This window comes from Phacochoerus africanus, chromosome 16 (genome assembly GCF_016906955.1).
Source record: "Phacochoerus africanus isolate WHEZ1 chromosome 16, ROS_Pafr_v1, whole genome shotgun sequence".
In the NCBI taxonomy this organism is placed as follows: Eukaryota; Metazoa; Chordata; class Mammalia; order Artiodactyla; family Suidae; genus Phacochoerus; species Phacochoerus africanus.
This window is the reverse complement of record NC_062559.1, coordinates 55,563,609-55,580,628: the sequence shown is the minus strand read 5'-3', so window position 1 is coordinate 55,580,628 and position 17,020 is coordinate 55,563,609. Positions and strand designations below refer to the sequence as shown.

Sequence of the window (17,020 nt, the reverse complement as noted above, 5' to 3'; positions counted from 1 at the left end):
GGATGCGTCAAGACCCTTTTGATAGATCAGGGGGTAGAAACCCAGCCCTCAAGGGGCGCGAATGAAAAAAAGAGGTGTTGATGGGCTTGGATAACGGGTGGGTCCACGAGTGTGCCAGCCTCAGCCTCCCTGGGTCCGGGTGCGGCCGGGAGGGTTCTGCGCGCGGGGCCTCCTTTCCTGCTGCCGCCTGCTGGCGAGCAGGTGGGGGCATGGGCACGCGCAGCGCCAGCCTCCGTCGCCGGGAAGCGGTGGGCCCTGTTTCCTCCGCATAAATTCCAAGAGAGGCCCCGGGCTCATTCCTGAACCACCCTCGGTGGCCCGCCGGGGTCCGGCCGCAGGGCGCCGAAAGGGGCACTTAGTCCCCGAAGGCCACGGTACACGCGCACACGCGGCGTCCGTGGGTGAGGGTGAAGCCAGGCTTACCTAGACCCAGGTCAGGGGCGCCAGGCTGCAGCTAACGCCGCCTTTGTCTCTCTCCCTCTCTGTCCCCGGAGCAGAGGGGATCGTGATCAAAACCGAGGAGCAGGAGGAGGAGGAGGAAGAGGAGGAGGAGGACGAGCTGCCGCAGCACCTGCAGTCCCTCGGGCAGCTGTCCGGGCGGTACGAGGCCAGCATGTACCCCACACCGCTGCCGGGGGAGCTGTCCCCCGAGGGCGAGGAGAGCCCCCCGCCGCTGCAGCTGGGGAACCCGGCGGTGAAGAGGCTGGCGCCCCCGTCGCACGGCGAGCGGCACCTGGGCGAGAACCGGGGCGCGGCCAGCCAGCAGCAGCGGAACCGGCGCGGCGAGCGGCCCTTCACCTGCATGGAGTGCGGCAAGAGCTTCCGGCTGAAGATCAACCTCATCATCCACCAGCGCAACCACATCAAGGAGGGGCCCTACGAGTGCGCCGAGTGCGAGATCAGCTTCCGGCACAAGCAGCAGCTCACGCTGCACCAGCGCATCCACCGCGTCCGCGGCGGCTACGCGTCGCCCGAGCGCGGGCCGGGCTTCGCCCCCAAGCACGCGCTCAAGCCGCGCCCCAAGTCGCCCAGCTCCGGCAGCGGCGGCGGCCCCAAGCCCTACAAGTGCCCCGAGTGCGACAGCAGCTTCAGCCACAAGTCCAGCCTGACCAAGCACCAGATCACGCACACGGGCGAGCGGCCCTACACGTGCCCCGAGTGCAAGAAGAGCTTCCGCCTGCACATCAGCCTGGTCATCCACCAGCGCGTGCACGCGGGCAAGCACGAGGTCTCCTTCATCTGCAGCCTGTGCGGCAAGAGCTTCAGCCGCCCGTCGCACCTGCTGCGCCACCAGCGGACTCACACGGGCGAGCGGCCCTTCAAGTGCCCCGAGTGCGAGAAGAGCTTCAGCGAGAAGTCCAAGCTCACCAACCACTGCCGCGTGCACTCGCGCGAGCGCCCGCACGCCTGCCCCGAGTGCGGCAAGAGCTTCATCCGCAAGCACCACCTGCTGGAGCACCGGCGCATCCACACGGGCGAGCGGCCCTACCACTGCGCCGAGTGCGGCAAGCGCTTCACGCAGAAGCACCACCTGCTGGAGCACCAGCGCGCGCACACGGGCGAGCGGCCCTACCCCTGCACGCACTGCGCCAAGTGCTTCCGCTACAAGCAGTCGCTCAAGTACCACCTGCGGACCCACACGGGCGAGTGAGCGCGCCCTGTCCCCCTCTGCTGTGAGCCCCCCCCGCCCCTCCTCCCAAGGACGCGGGGTCCTAAGAGCGGGTCGCCTGCCGCCGCCGCGTTTCCCCGGGGCCCCGGGGCGGGGGGGTGGGGGGAGCGCGGACCCGGGGAACCCCTTCGGGCTGTTCATTTCCTTGACAATAAAATGGATGAAACCAATCGGCACGGGGGGCGTGATTTGGCCGCCGGCCGCTCGGAGGGGCGGGGCAGGGCCACTTAGTCGGGGATAGAACTTTATAATTACATTTTGGATACTGTGGTTCTATTTGATAATAATAGAGTAATTTTTAAAAGAGCGTTTCCTGTTTGCCGTTTTTGTTTGCTTTTGAAGGGGAGGGGTTGAGAAGGTGGCCGAGGGACGTGTGCCTAGGCTCAGTGGACAGGTTCCGTGGACTCCTTCCCCGTGAGGGGTGGCGAAGAGGGCGAAAGGAGAGGCAGACCTGCCCAGCTGGATATGGGAACGAACCGCCAGAGGGTGGCGGTGCCGGGGCAGGCCTTCCCCGCGCCCGGCCTGGGGGCCAGTGGGATTCAGCACGGAGGCAGGGAGAGTGACAGGTTCGGAAGGGGCTGGGCGCTTCTCTCGGGCCGGTCAGCCCTCTCACCTGGCTTGGACCCCAGCTGCGGGAGGGTGGCGCAGGGAAGGGGACCTGGTGCCCATCCTGGGGAAATCCACAAAAGATACCAGTCAGAAGACGTTTTCCTTGGATCTTGCTCCCCAGTGACTCCCTTGTTAAATGCACCAAGGCTCCCGCGCTTCGCCAGGTATTCATTCACCTCCAGTCTCCCTCCAGGGAGAAGCTGCAGGTGTGTTTCGCTGCCCACAGAGCCATTTATTTACTCTTGCTCTGCTCCTGGAGGTGGCAGCGACTCTGAGAGAATTGAAGCAATTTGAAGGGACGATTCACGGAGGCTAGCGGAGTGCCCAGCTGGGCCACCTGATCTGGGGGGCAGACTTGGACCGAGGGCAGAGCCTGGCCTGAGAGCCAGAGCTGCTGAGAGGGGAGGACATACTTACAGGGGCTTCAGAAAAGAACTGGCGGGCAGAGTTGCTACCTTAAGGACTTTGAAAAGGCCCTAGAGGCCATCAACCCCCTCCTTTACAAAGATGCATAAAGTAAGGCACCAGGGGAAGTGATGGCCCAGGAGCTCATACGTGAAAGGATGGGACTTGTTGGTTTACCCTGGAATTCCTGAAAGTTGGCAGGACGTCAGGGCTGGCAGCCGGAGGAGGCCAGCCTCACCCTTGACCTGGGAGCGGAGTCAGATCCAGGAGCAAATCCTGTCATTGGTGCGCCGGGAACACTTCAGGGCAAAGCGCATGCTAAGTACACTGCCAGCCACGGGAGGAGGCGGTGTAGACACAGGACAGCTTCTCTGTGGAGCTGGAATCCGAGCTGGTCCCTTGGGCTGAGGCTTCCACAGCGAAGAGAAAAGAGGAAGGCCTTCCAGCTGTGGGTGTTCCCGAAGGCGGAAGTGCGGAAAGTGGGCCCAGCTGAATTAGAGATGGGCGACTGGATTAGACCTGCTATGCTGGAGAAGGGGCTTGTGGAGAGAAACCAGTCCCGAAGGCTGGCTGGGAGCAGACTGCGGTGCAGAGGAGTCTCAGATTGGAGACTTGGAGCGTGTGGAGTCTGCATTTGATCTTGTAGGAGAAGCCTCCGAAGACAGCTGAGCAGGGGAGAGACAGGGGCCAGCGGGTATCAGGAGGCCGCAGCGGATGCGGATGGAAGCGGTCTGCAGGCGGACACACGGGAGAACCAGCCGCGGGCAGTGCTCGGGCCCTCGGACCACGCAGCTGGTGCCTGGAGGTTGAAGGCGTGACGGAGGAAATGACTCTCTCGAACACCAGGATGTCTGGGGCCTCGAAGAGATGCTGGAAGAGGTGTTGGGAGACGTTTGGTGGAAGGTCACTGCTGCTCAAAACCTTCACTAGGCGTGGAGCGTGAGGACCAGAGGGAGCCCGAAGTGTCGCGGCCTGTGCGGGAGACCCTGGTGGTTTCGGGTGAAACTCAGAGGGTACCTTCCTTTGTGGCCAGGACATTCCGAGCACTGAGGGGCTGTGGGGACCATGCCTGTGGGCCTTTCTTGTCCTAGGAAATCTGGTTTACAAGGGGTTCAGTATGATCAGAGCCTGGTACTTCTCCTGCAGTGCAGACCTGGACTGTCTGGGGCCCTCTGGGCCTCGACCCCTCCTTCCTTGGCTCCCAGCCCCTTTCCTCCTCGGGGCCCAGCACCCTGGACTCATCAGCCTCCCTTTGTCCTCCTTCCTTGATACCATCCCGATTCTCACTCTCCATCTGCCATAGTCTCTGGGAGTGGTCCCAGACTAATGCCACACAGAGGTGGCTGCTATAGACTTTGGAATCAAACGGATGTGGATTTAGACATGATAGCTGTGTGGCCTTGAACAAGCTGATTAACAGCCATGTCCTCATCTGTCAACCAGGGACAAGAAAGGTCCCATTGTTCTGAGGCTTCTTAACATATGGAGTAAATACACAAAAAGGAGTTCCCTTGTGGGGTAGTGGGTTAAGGAGTCAGTGTTTTCACTGCAGCAGGTTGCTGCAGTGCTGCAGGTTGCTGCTGTGGCACAGGTTCAATCCCTGGCCCCGGGAACTTCCACATGTTGTAGGTGTGGTAGAAACACACACACGCACAGTAAAGATGTTGGTACATCCTAAGATCCAAATAAAAGTTTGCTAAATGCATGATTAGCTTATGGCTAATGACAGCTTCGCTTAGTAAAGGCAGAAGTTCGGTAGGTTTGGGGCTAGGGGTGTATCTTAAAAGAATGAATCTCTGAGAAGGAAATTTCCCCAACAGCCAGAAGCAGAAAATTCCTTCGGTGAGGAAGTTCACACCAATCCACCCAGGCAATTACACTTGGTCTTGCAGTCAGAGTGGACAGGGGTCTACATTCATCTTTCAGCCACACGCCAGACTCTGCACGGTGTAAGAAAGACCCGCCTTCGAGGCTACCCAGTGTTCTCACAGTGCTTTTCCTCCGCTGCCCTCAACTTAACTAGAAAGCCAGGCTTTCAGCAGAAGTTGTCAGTTGCCATTGGCTGAGTGAGTTGTGCCCCGAAAGGAGTAATTGCCATTTTATCGAACACTTACTTTTGAAGGCTTTACACACATTACCCCATAGCTCCGACGTGTGCACCATTACGCTCGCTTTATAGTGAAGGGCTTGAGGCACAGAGAAGTTAAGTTGGCCCAGAGTCACACAGCAACCACACAGGAGAACTAAGATTTGAACTCTGGTGTCTTGACTGCAAAGCCCATGTGTTTGACCAATTCACTGAATAACCCAAATAGTTATTGAAAAAAGGGAAGTCAGAGCCTCTTTCAAATTATTCTGTTTTACCTTCAGATTTTGGAATTTAAGACGTTAAGTCACAACGAGGGAGTTCCTGTTGTGGCAGAGCTGAAATGACTCCAACTAGTATCCACGAGGACGCAGATTCAATCCCTGGCCTCGATCAGTGGGTTGAGGATCCGGCCTTGCCATGAGCTGGGGTGTAGGTTGCAGTCACAGCTCGGATCCTGCATTGCTGTGGCTGGGGTGTAGGCCGGCGGCTGCAGCTTTGATTCAACCCCTAGCCTGGGAACCTCCATATGCTGTGGGTTCAGCCCTAAAAAGACCAAAGCAAACAAACAAACAAAAAACCAGACACAATGAGGTGAAACAATATATTGAGCAGAACATGCTCTGTGCCCTACGTTTGCCAAAATCACGAACATGGTAAGAGAATTAGAAAAAAGATTTCTCGAGGCAAGAAAGGCCTTAGCATCGTGGAGCCCGTGCTCGCAGCTGGACAAATGGACTCAGGGAGGAGCGGGTGGTCCAGGCCGGCCCTCATGCAGGAGTGGCGGGGGTCTGGTGCCCTGGGGGATGCCCATCACCCCCCGGATGCCGGTATTTATTAGGCATCCGCTGTGTGCAAAGCATTGTACCAGGCTCCGTGGAGAAACACCAAGGGATCAGGGGACCCTCCGCTGCCTGGACAGCACTTAGAATCTGGTGGAAGCTGCAGCCTGATTCTCAGGACTGAGCCTCTGGGGTCCGGAAAGCTGACGGAGACCCCTCGGCAGCGCTTGGAGCAGGGGAGCCACACCACCATCTTCTCTGCCCTCCTTTCAGATGGGGAGCCTTAACCAGCCAGGTGTCTGTGGGGACCTTTCCTCAGGCAATGTTGTGGCGGCGCCTCAGATTAAGGGATCAGGGACAGAGGCCTCCAGGCCCTACTGTTGCCAGGGCAACAGTGAGTCAGGCCAAGGCCTCTCCTCCAGCTTTTTCTGGAAAGCGTTTCAGCTGCTGAAGCCTCTTACTGCTTCCCAGGCACCGTGGCAACTTCTAGATTTGAATGTTTAGTAAGTCCGTTCTGCATTTACCATGTCTGGTCAGGTCCCTTGGAATGAGTATTTTTAGTTAAAACATAATAGAATCTAACTCTTCTATTTCTATTTTCTACAAAAGGTAACTCCAGACTAAAATAATGTTTCCAAGCTAGAAAAGAAAGGATGAAAGGGAGGGAGGGAGCGAGGGAGGGAAGAAGGGAGGAAGAAGGAAGAGAAAAAGAAAAGAAAAAATTTCAAGTAAACTGAGTACTACTGACAGTGAGTGGCCTCACATGAAAACTTTCATCAGAAATCACCGCTTGTGGGGCGTTCCCGTCGGGGCGCAGCAGAAATGAATAAACAAATCCGAAGAGGAGCCATGAGGATGCAGGTTCCATCCCTGGCCTCACTCAGTGGGTTAAGGATCCGGCGTTGCCGTGAGCTGTGGGGTAGGTTGCAGACGCAGCTGGGATCCTGCGTTGCTGTGGCTGTGGTGTAGGCCTGTGGCTACAGCTCTGATTCAACCCCTAGCCTGGGAACCTTCATATGCCGCAGGTGCAAACCCTAAAAAGCAGAACAAACAAAAAAAACCCAAAAAAACCCAAAAAGAAACCCTACCTTGAGTTTATTAGGGATAGTAATAATTATCACTACGGTTCATTGGGTCTTACCATGTTCCAGGCACTGCGCTAAGTAAAGATTTTCACTTCGTTTTCTCTTTTGACAACCCGTGAAATTGGTATTCATACCCCCCTTTACAGATGAAGTTCAGAGCGGTTAAGCAATTAGTCCATTGTCACACAGCCAGAATTTAAATATAAGTATATAAGTGTGTGGGACCCAAAGCGCATGCTGTTAATTGCAGTTGTAGCCTGCCTCCCAATTTCTTCAACATTGATCCCTAATAAAGAGGGCACAACAGGAGTTCCCTTGTGGCTCGGCGGGTTATAAACCTGACTAGTATCTATGAGGGTGTGGGTTCAATCCCTGGCCTCCCTCAGTGAGTTAAGGATCCAGTGTTTCTTTGAGCTGCAGTGTAGGTCATAGATGCAGCCTGGATCCAACGTTGTCCCTTGTGGGGCCCTCAAAAGAAAAAAAAAAAGGCAAAACAGTACTTTTTGTCAAACTGCAGCTCTGACTGTCTCATGGACACTGTGTGTAAGTTCTGGACCTGGCAGACAGGCCAGCCCAACCAGGCAGCACTGGGACCGTGGCTGGCTCAGCTAACCAGGCAGAATCGAGGCAGGGCGCTAAGCTGGCCCCTACTTTTTGGTAGGGATTTTGGGAAGGGGCTATCTGTTAAGGCAAGAAGCTCCCTGTCTGCATTTGTTTCCATGTTGTGACCTAAGAAGCCATTTGTTTAACTCAGAGAAGGAGTTGGCTGAAGAAGATTATCCTAAGGAAAATGCACCTGCTCCCCAATAAGACTGCTCCCCCGACTCCAATCCCAGACGCCTGCTGCCTCTGGGGTCTCACCTCTAGCAATGAAGGAAACTCTCTGCTTCTCTTTATGAAATAAACAGGAGTTCCCTGGTGGCCTGGCAGTTAAGGATCTGGGTGTTGTCACTTGCTGAGGCTTGGGTCACTGCTGTGGCTCGGTTTTATCCCTGGCCTGGGGAACTTGCGCACGCCACGGCCAAGGAAGAAGGCAGGGAGGAAGGGTGGGTTCTCAAAGTAACATGAGCATAACAAGATGTAAAGGCAGTAAATTGGTTTGCATAGCTGCCCCCTGAACAATTCAATTCCAACTAAAATTATTCATTTCCCACTTCACCTTATCCTGAATTAATCAACGCCTTTCTAAGCCAAAGGTATGTGACACATTTTGAGATAAATTTGGGAGAAAAATTAAATCTCCAATGTTTCAGAGTCAACATCCAAATAACACCAATGTCTAGGATATTTAAGTCAAACAGTAGACATATTGAGAAGAAATAGACACATTTTTCTTGCCCAGATCTGTGCCAGCTCTTCGGAGTCTTGGAACAAGCGTCGACTAAACGGCATACAAACATGCTTGGGTGTTCATTTTACCAGAAAGGATTAACTCACATTTTAGTATGTTATTGCCATGTAACTGAGTTTCAGAATTTAATTTAAAATCCTTCTTCCCCAAATAAAAATAGCGTTGTTGTTGTGGTGGTGGCTGTTTTTCTTATGGCAAGGAGAATGTCTGAGTTCCAAAGAATGAAACCTTATCTCAACTGAATGAGCCACTTCCTTCTCTTCTCCAAGAGAAGGCATCAAATCTTATCCATAAATGTACCAGGAGAAATTCACTTCACCCACCACCCAGTGCCAGGACTTTTAACCACATTTCCCCCTGTGAAATTAAATGGATTTTGCTTGGAAGTGTCCATCCCTCTCTGTAGAAACCAAGTCTACAGTATTATATTTTAGAATCTCTTTCAAAGTCAGGACACAACATTTTCATCAAATGTATAATGATCGGCCAAATTTTCTGTGCTGCATCTGTCAGTGTTTCCAAGCTTTTAGCCCCAGAATCCCTTGTTTAAATAAAACCAGTTTCAAAAAAATAACAATTAAGAAAACCATTTTTATAAGCTAAATATGTAAAATAATTGGAGCCAGAGGACTGGGGTTGAGTGGGGAGGTAGCTGCTAAAGCCACCTGCTCAGCCCTTCCCGCCCTGAGGGCTGCCCTGAGGGGTCTCCCAGGAGGAAGCTGCTTCAAACGCCCCCTTCCACCCCTGGGCAATCGTGCTGACCCTTAGGCTTTGCCTCGATTTTCCCAGTCTCAATCCGAACTCCCTGTCTCCCCATGTTTAATTTATCCACTTTTTTTTTTTTTTAATTTTTAGGGCCACACCCACGGCTTATGGAGGTTCCCAGGCTAGGCGTCCATTCGGAGCTACAGCTGCCAGCCTACACCACAGCTACAGCAACACCGGATCCTTAACCCACTGAGCAAGACCAGGGATCAAACCAGCAACCTCATGGTTCCTAGTCGGGATTCGTTTCCGCTGCGCTATGAAGGGAACTCCCTCTCCACTTTTTTTTGATAGGGCACAGGATTTCTAAAGTTTATTTCTTCCTTTTAGAGTGTACCTGCATCTCTATTCTCTAACCTCTACCTTGGGAGGCAGATATTCATGGCGAGCCCCTGCAACTCACCAGTGAAATTCTAGCAAAGCTGACACTCACCAGGAATCCCTGGAAAGCAGAAAGAAATTGTGGCACAGATGTCCAGAAAAACCCTGCAAGGAACCCAGGAGTTATTTTTACACAAACACTTTCACTGTGAAGGCAAGGGACCATCAGGCCAAGTCACAGCCCCGAAGGACCCTTGACCACATAATCTGGCTGTGGGAGGCTTTGAGGGTCTCTTCCTCCTCCAGGCTTTCCTGGGCTCTGGGCCTGCCTGACCAGGGCCCTGGGCAATATGTGTGTTTGATACTCTCAAGGGCAGGCTTCAGGTCATTTCCCTGCTTGCTCCAGTGTCTGGCACGGGGGTCTGGCCTGGGTAAGTTACTCAACTGTTCAGTGACCAGGGAATTAAGACACAGGTAAAAATATGCAGGAAAGAGACAGGAGTAAAAAACCCCAAATCTCTGTGCAGTTGGGATGCAGATGATTTTCTTCATTGAAGTTAACCCACGGAGTTCCCTTTTGGTGCAGCAGGTTAAGGATCTGGCCTTGTCACTGCAGTGCCTCAGGTCACTGCTGCGGCCTGGGTTTGATCCCTGGCCCAGAACTTCTACATGCTGCAGGCATGACAAAATAAAAGGAAGGAAGGAAGGAAGGAAGGAAGGAAGGGGAGAGAGGGAGGAAGGAAGAGCTAATCCAAACCTTTTAAAGAATGCACAGAAAATGTATTTTATCATCCCCGCTGATAGTTCAGCTCCAATTCTAGGTAGAATTCCCAGGTCACAGGCAAATTCTCTTACCAGAGTTGCAGGGTGGCTGGGGTGATGACAGAAATCCTTCTGGGCTGCGCTGCCCTTTGAAGGAAGGCCACCCAGCTCCCGGATACGGAGTCCAAGGTAGGCAGGCAGGCAGCAGAGCTAGACTGCAGGGGGATGGAGCGGTTGGCTTCTCCCTGGCATCCAGAGCCCTCCCACCTTCCCGGGCTGGCTGAGCTCTCCGATTGATTGTCACTTCTCTGTACAAGACAGCAGCCCCTCGCCCGCTTCCTCTCATTTTAAGTCGCCTTGCTCTGCTGCGCCTTCCTGCTCTCTAGAGCAGCAGCACATGGCACATCACGGAGGCGTCGGGGCCCCTGGGTAGAGCCCTATCCCAGTCCCAGGCCCCCAGCCCCTTGAAGGCTTCCCGGGGGGGACCCTCAGAGCCCGCCCCGGCTCCCAGGGGACAGCCGTGCCTGTCCTCAGCCTCCTTCGCCGGCCTCCCAACTCCATCTCTTCCTGAGGCATCGACTCCCTCAAACGTCTGGGCGCCAGTTCGGGCCCGGGAAGTAGGACCTACATCATCCGTCTCCCAGGCGCTCTGAAAGCAACGCTGTGCGGAGACGGAGGCAGGCCTTAAGCAAGCAAGCAAGCAGGCAAACGCCCCTATAGGTTTACATTTTAAAACTGCGTTTCCAGAGATTCCGATGTTCCCGTTTAAATAAATGTACACGTATTGCGGAAACTTAATTGTCAGCCCTATGAATGTGCTTAGCCCCTCGCCAGAACCTCCGCTCGCCCTGCGGCCGGCAGAGCGCGCGCGGGCCTGCGGCAGAGCCGGGGCCTCGCTGGGGCGCCCGCGCCACGTGGGGCCGCGGCGGGCCGTGCTGCCCCCTGCCGGCCGGAGCCGGGAGCCCGGAGGCCGCCGCGCCGCTCTAGGAACGCGGGGCCTCTCGGTGGTGGCTGGGCGGCCGTCGCGCCGGGAAGCGGCTCTACCCCCGGAGCCGGCTTCTGCGGCGCGCCGGGCTCCCGGCCGGGCGGCCCTGCCTCGCGCGCGGCCCAGAGGCGTCCTCGCGCGCCGAGACCAGCCCTTTGGGGCCGCAGCCGCTCTGCTTTGCTCGATTCGTCGTCCGCGGGCCTGGCCGGTGCCCCGAGCCTCGCGGGGCGCGTTCTTTGTGCAGATCCGGAGGCTGGGAGGCCGTGGGTGCGGAGGGGAGGCCGCGGGGCGGCTCCGCAGAGGAGCAACGAGGACACCCGCGAGCCGGGGGACCGGGCAGGCGGCCGCCGGCATTGACCCGAGCCGCAGCGAGCCGGCCCCTTCCCGCGCAGCGCTCCATTCACCCACTTTCTCAAGCTGGAGTCGGTTGAGCTGGTGGCAGATGTGTTTACACACGCGGAGGCGGGCCTGAAGATGCGCCGTGTCCATGGGCTGGACTTGTTTGTTTCTGCGTCCATGCTCAAATGTTTGGTTGTTTTCAAAAGATGGCATGGCCCTGTCAAAGGGAAGGCTTTTCCCCCCTTCTTTTTAGGGCCGCACCCGCGGCATATGGAAGTTCCGAGGCTAGGGGTCGAATGCGAGCTGCCGCTGCCGGTCTCCGCCACAGCCCCAGCAACACGGGATCCCAGCGTCTGCGACCTACACTGTAGCTCACTGGCAAGGCCGGATCCTCAGCCCGCTGAGCGGGGCCAGGGATTGAACCTGCGTCCTCACGGTTACTGGTGGGGTTGTTACCGCTGAGCCACAAGGGGAACTGGGGCTCTTTAGCTGTTCAGACTCCCGTGCCTGTTGTCTCCAGAATGGCCACCGGTTTACCTTGTTCTCTGTGGGATGTGGGCCGGGTACCAGCGGGCAGAGTGGGCAGCTGGGAAGGTGGTCTCTGGCCGGATCGGTGGGGGCCGAGAATCACCTGGCGTTTAAGGGGCCAAACATGGTTCTGGTCTCTATCCCTTCTCCTGAGGACGGTGAGTTAAGGACTCACCCTAACCCAGACTGACCTCATCTTAAATTATCTGCCATGACCCTGCTTCCAAACAACGCCCGACCCTGAGGTTCCTGGAAGGACATGGAGTTGAGGGGGCACTATTCACCCCACAACCTGCAGCCCCGGGACCCTGGCCTCTCCTCTCTCCTGGCTCAGCCTCCACCCACCTTGCCCGGCACCGCTGGGCCACCCATCTCTGTCTCACGTCCCCTCCTTCGAAGGCGTTGTGGAAATGTTACTGCCCCCAGGGAGCCTCCCAAACCCCGAAGATGAGGGGCGACCTTCCCCTGTTTTATGGGCCCAAGACACTCATCACAAGTCCATCCGAAGAAGTGCCTGGGTCACAGCGTCGCTCTCACCTGTGCCTCCTCTGCTGGAAAGCACCCCCATGATGGCAGGAAGCGGCAGGGTTGCGATAGGACGGGCTAGAGGGGTCAGGGCCTGTGTCGAGTCCACTGCAGAGCCCATCAGGAAGGTCTCCGAGGTGGTGGCCCCTGGGCACAGGAGGAGACAGACCTGCGTTCAGTGCAGGCTCACACTTCACTCTGACCATGACTCATGAGGCCCTCTCTACGCTGCCCGCCCCGCCTCACTGACCTCTGCTCACACCTCTGTCCTGGGTGTCCCTTTGCACTGTTCCTGCTCCTCCACCCATCCTGCCAAGCCAGCTCCCACCTTAGGGCCTTGGCAGACTCTGCCCGTGGCCTGGAGCGCCCTCCATCCAAATTTTTACGCAGGGGCTTCTTAGCATTCCGACTTCAGCTGCAGTTGTCACTTCCTTACGCCGCATCTCACCCCCGTGGTCTTCCATCACACCAACCTGCCCTAAGGTCCTCTCGTGTTTTCAGTGTCTTGGGCTGATTCTGTGCATTTGTTTGTTTTCCTGTGTGTCACCCTAACCTCTCAGAACATAAGCTCAAAGAGGACACAGACCTTATTTGTTTGCCTGTTCACTGCTGAGCCCTCAGTGCCAGACTAGAACCTGCTATACAGTGGGTGCTTCCTAGATGTTTAGTGAATGACTGAATGAAAGTTAACCCCTCCAATACTTTAATAAAATTTTTTTGTAAAAATAAAATATTCCTTCATTTTTACACCAAAAGAGAGAGAGAAAGGAAGAAAGAGAAAGAGAGAGAGAGAGAGAGAGAGAGAGAAAGAAAGAAAGAAAGAAAGAAAGAAAGAAGAAAGAAAGAAAGAAAGAAAGAAAGAAGAAAGAGAAAGAAAGAAAAGAAAAAAGAAAAGAAAAGAGGAAAGGAAGAAAGGGGGTAAACTCCTCCAGTCCCTGTTTTTTCATCTGCGAAATGAGGGTAACCTGAGCTGCTTCGTTGGAGGTATAATAATAATACCTGCCTCAGAGAGAGGATTAAATGAGAAGAGGTACATGCAATGCCTCCAGTACAGGAAACACGGAATATACTGAGCCATTACCAATTATCTTAGATTGACACACATCCTAATGTCCACGGGCATGAGAGGGCAGATGAGGTGGTAACTCTTACAGATCCTCAGTGACTCAACTCTGATCACCTTTCCCACAAAAGGATGGAAGAAGTATGGTGTTGAAACAGCCCCGGACTTGGACCAAAAGGTCTCGACATTGGGTCTCTTGGACACTTTCCAAGCTGTGTTTTCTTCTGCAAAATGAAAATAATTATTCCTATAAAACCTTAAATGAGTTATATGTATGTTATAATGCGTATTTCCCCAATTAGTATTCCATTCATTCATTTTGTCTTAAAGCAATTATTTGTTAATTATATCATAGTAAATGGTATTACTTGCAATTATTATAAGGGAATGTGTTTAAATTTGTAGTATTTGTTGTTTTTTCTGGCTTTGAAAGTAATACATCTTCTTGCAGAAAATTTGGAGTTGATTTACAATGTGTTAGTTTCTGGTGTACAGCAAAGTGGTTCAGTTATATATATATTTTTTATATATTCTTTTCAATTATGGTTTATTACAGGATATTGAAAATACTTCCCTGTGCTATAACGTAGGGCCTTATTATTTATCTGTTTATATGTAGTAGTTGACGAACAAAGTTTAAAAATCAACCATAATTCCCCCTTTTACGCCGCCACACTTGGGGCATATGGAAGTGGGGTCAGATCCTTAACCCACTGAGAGATGCCAGAGATCAAACCCACATCCTCACAGCGACAACAACAGGTCCTTAACCCACTGGGCCACAACCGGAACTCTCCCAGCCCTACCTTTGTAGTCTCACCTTTATGGGCCCAACAGTGCAAACTGAAACTTGTCCCTGGGAGGCACAGTGACGCAGGCAGGTAAGTCTGCTTCCTGAAAGGCCATGGGGAGTAGCCGCTTGACAGGGTCCCGGGAGTGGCTCAGAGGGGTTCAAGTCCCATTATTTTAACTAATCTGGTTTTATAATAATGCCGTTCTCCTCAAGAAAGAGTGTACCAATTTACAGTTCAAATTTATAGGACTAGTATGATAATCATTATTTTAATTTTTTCCTAATTCGCTAGGCAAAAAATGTTACAATGTTTTATTTTGCATGTCTTTGGTTTTACTATGATTTTCCCTGATTTGCTGAGATGGAACACAGCTTTGATGGCCGAAGTGGGCCCTTAACATATTCAGGATATTTGTAATATTTTGTCTGTTGTAAATGATGGGAGTATTTGCCCAGCTTGCTATTAACCTTCCAATTTTGTTCATATACCTAAACTCTAACGTGTATGTGGCCAACTCTATTGGTGTTTTCTGTTGCGGTTTCTTCCACGGAAAAGCCTCTTCTGCTGCTCAGAAAAAAAATGTATATCTGCATACGTAGGACCAAATCACTTGGCTGTACACCTGAAACGAACACAACATTGTAAATCAGCCATACTCCAATAAAATATTTTCAATAGATACTCGTTTGTATTCATGTTTGTTTGTGGTTTTTGTTTTTGTTTTTGTTTTTTTGTCTTTTTGCTATTTCTTGGGCTGCTCCTGCGGCATATGGAGGTTCCCAGGCTAGGGGTCCAATCGGAGCTGTAGCCACCGGCCTACGCCAGAGCCACAGCAACTCGGGATCCGAGCCGCGTCTGCAACCTACACCACAGCTCACAGCAACGCCAGATCCTTAACCCACTGAGCAAGGCCAGGGATGGAACCTGCAACCTCAAGGTTCCTAGTTGGGTTCCTTAACCACTGAGCCACGATGGGAACTCCTCATGTTTGATTTTGCTACACACAATGCCCAATCTACTTGGACTGTATCTTGAGATACAGAAAGAAGATTCCTTGCTACTTTAATTATTTTTCCCTAATAGCCAACTAAATTCTCCCAGCATAATTTACCGAAATAACCTTCCCTTTCCCCTATGAATTCGTGACTGCTCAGCTCTTGGCAGTAAACCACTGTGGTTAAAGAGTTTCCATGTGGCTCAGCGGGTTAAGTACCCAGTGTTTTCACTGTAGTGGCTTGGGTGGCTGCTACGGTGCGGGTTTGATCACTGGCCAAGGAACTTAGGAGTGAAAATTTAAGGAAACACACTGTGCTTAAGCGTGTGGGCTCTAGCACCAGGCTGCCTAGTATTTGCAGCTTGTGAAGCTGCACTTGGCCTATCACTACTAGTAATAGTATCAAACACATATGGTACCGACTATGTCCAAATCTTAAACCTCCTACAGTGCTAAAAATTATTATCCCAACAACAATACCACTCCCCGGTTTGCAGCCCGGCTGACAAATCATTTCTCCCTGGATGGCTTGCTTAGCGTCCTGGCACTTGGGGTTCCTCAGCTGCGCAAAAGCACTGGCGATGGTCTTTTTTTTTTTTTTTTTTTTTTAGGGCCGCACAGGTGGCACTTGGAGGTTCCCAGGTTAGAGGTCTAATCGGAGCTGCAGCTGCAGGTGCAGGATCCGAGCCGCATCTGAGGCCTATACCAACGCAACAGCAGATCCTTAACCCACAGAGTGAGGCCAGAGATCAAACCTGCCACCGTCTACGGTTCCTTGTCGGACTCGTTCCAGCTGCAACACGGGAACTCGTCACCGTCTATTAAGCTTTTGCACTAGCTGTTTCCCCAGGCCTGGGTGCCAGGTATCCTGCCCTCACTCTGCCCTGGAGGATGTTGGAATACTTACAGTGGAAACGTCCTTCGGTGTCGCTCCTGTTATTTTCACAGTTTTCTTGGCTTCCGTTACCTATTTTAGTTTTGGAAATAATCGATCTACCTTTTAACTAGGCCTGAGCTTCTGTGCACATCTCAGGGCAAGAGTGTGAAGGGCCACGGCCGATGGAGGTGAAGGACTGGCCGAGGCCCGGACGGATGGGAGAGCAGAGCCCGGAGAGGCATCAGGGTGGCGGGAAGAGGACAGAGGGTGGGGAATGAGCGAGAAGGACAGAGGACAGAAATGGGCAGTTGGAGCAGAACCAGCAAGGCCACCGGATCGCGCTTGGTGAGGTGCGAGGGCTCCCGCCCACCAGCGTTTTCTCCGGGTAAAGTGAAGGGCCCAGAAACTGCCACCTCCCGACTGTGGGCAGAAGACTGTGACCAAACCCATCGCCCTGCCAAACAGGTTGGAATTCAGAGCAGGAAGCAGGCACGGAAGCCCAGGGCAGAGGCTGTGGGGAAGAGAAAGGTCAGGGTGTGGCTAGAAAGGTGTTAGTGAGGAAGATCTAGCAGCCTGGGGGGTATAGCTCAGCGGTAGAGCATTTGACTGTAGATCAAGAGGTCCCCGGTTCAAGTCCATGTGCCCCCTCCCCACTGTCTGTTTTGGAGCGTCCGGGAAACTGCCACGGCCATACAGCCTGGGGAAAGTGGGTCTGACAGGAGTTCCCTGGCGGCCTAGCAGTTAAGGATCTGCTGTGGTCAGGTCTGATTCCTGGCCTGGGAACTTCCACAGGCCTAGGGCACCGCGAGAAGAGAGAAAGAGAGAAGTCAGGACCTCAAGAATCAGAGCCAGAGAGGAACAGCAAGGCCCCTCTGCTTGGTCAGCGGAGGCAGAGCCTGGGCGAAGATGCTGGCCGGGCACAGGGCTCTCGAGTCCCGGGCAACCCCTTGGCCCCACCACCAGGGCGGTCCTGTCGAGGCCAAGGCCTACACCGTCCCTCCCCGCAGAAATAGAACTCATGTTTACACGTACCAGCAGCCACGTTAAATATTTAAATTAAAAATGGGAGATGGGGGCCGG

At 53.5% G+C, this 17,020-nt stretch overlaps 1 protein-coding gene and 1 non-coding gene across 3 annotated transcripts in view; both read left to right on the top strand.

Annotated features, from left to right (window-relative positions):
* The window catches only part of ZNF777 (zinc finger protein 777), a 31,081-nt gene extending 29,105 nt beyond the window's left edge, over positions 1 to 1,976 (top strand). For both annotated transcript variants that reach the window (XM_047763244.1, XM_047763243.1), the window contains exon 6: positions 498 to 1,976. In XM_047763244.1, the coding sequence (XP_047619200.1) occupies positions 498 to 1,651 (1,154 nt within the window). In that variant the 3' untranslated portion in view covers positions 1,652 to 1,976. The remainder of the gene's footprint in view (positions 1 to 497) is intronic.
* Positions 1,977 to 16,516: 14,540 nt separating this feature from the next.
* Positions 16,517 to 16,588, top strand: TRNAY-GUA (transfer RNA tyrosine (anticodon GUA)). Its single transcript has one exon. It is a non-coding gene; the product is annotated as a tRNA-Tyr (tRNA).
* Positions 16,589 to 17,020: the final 432 nt, after the last annotated feature.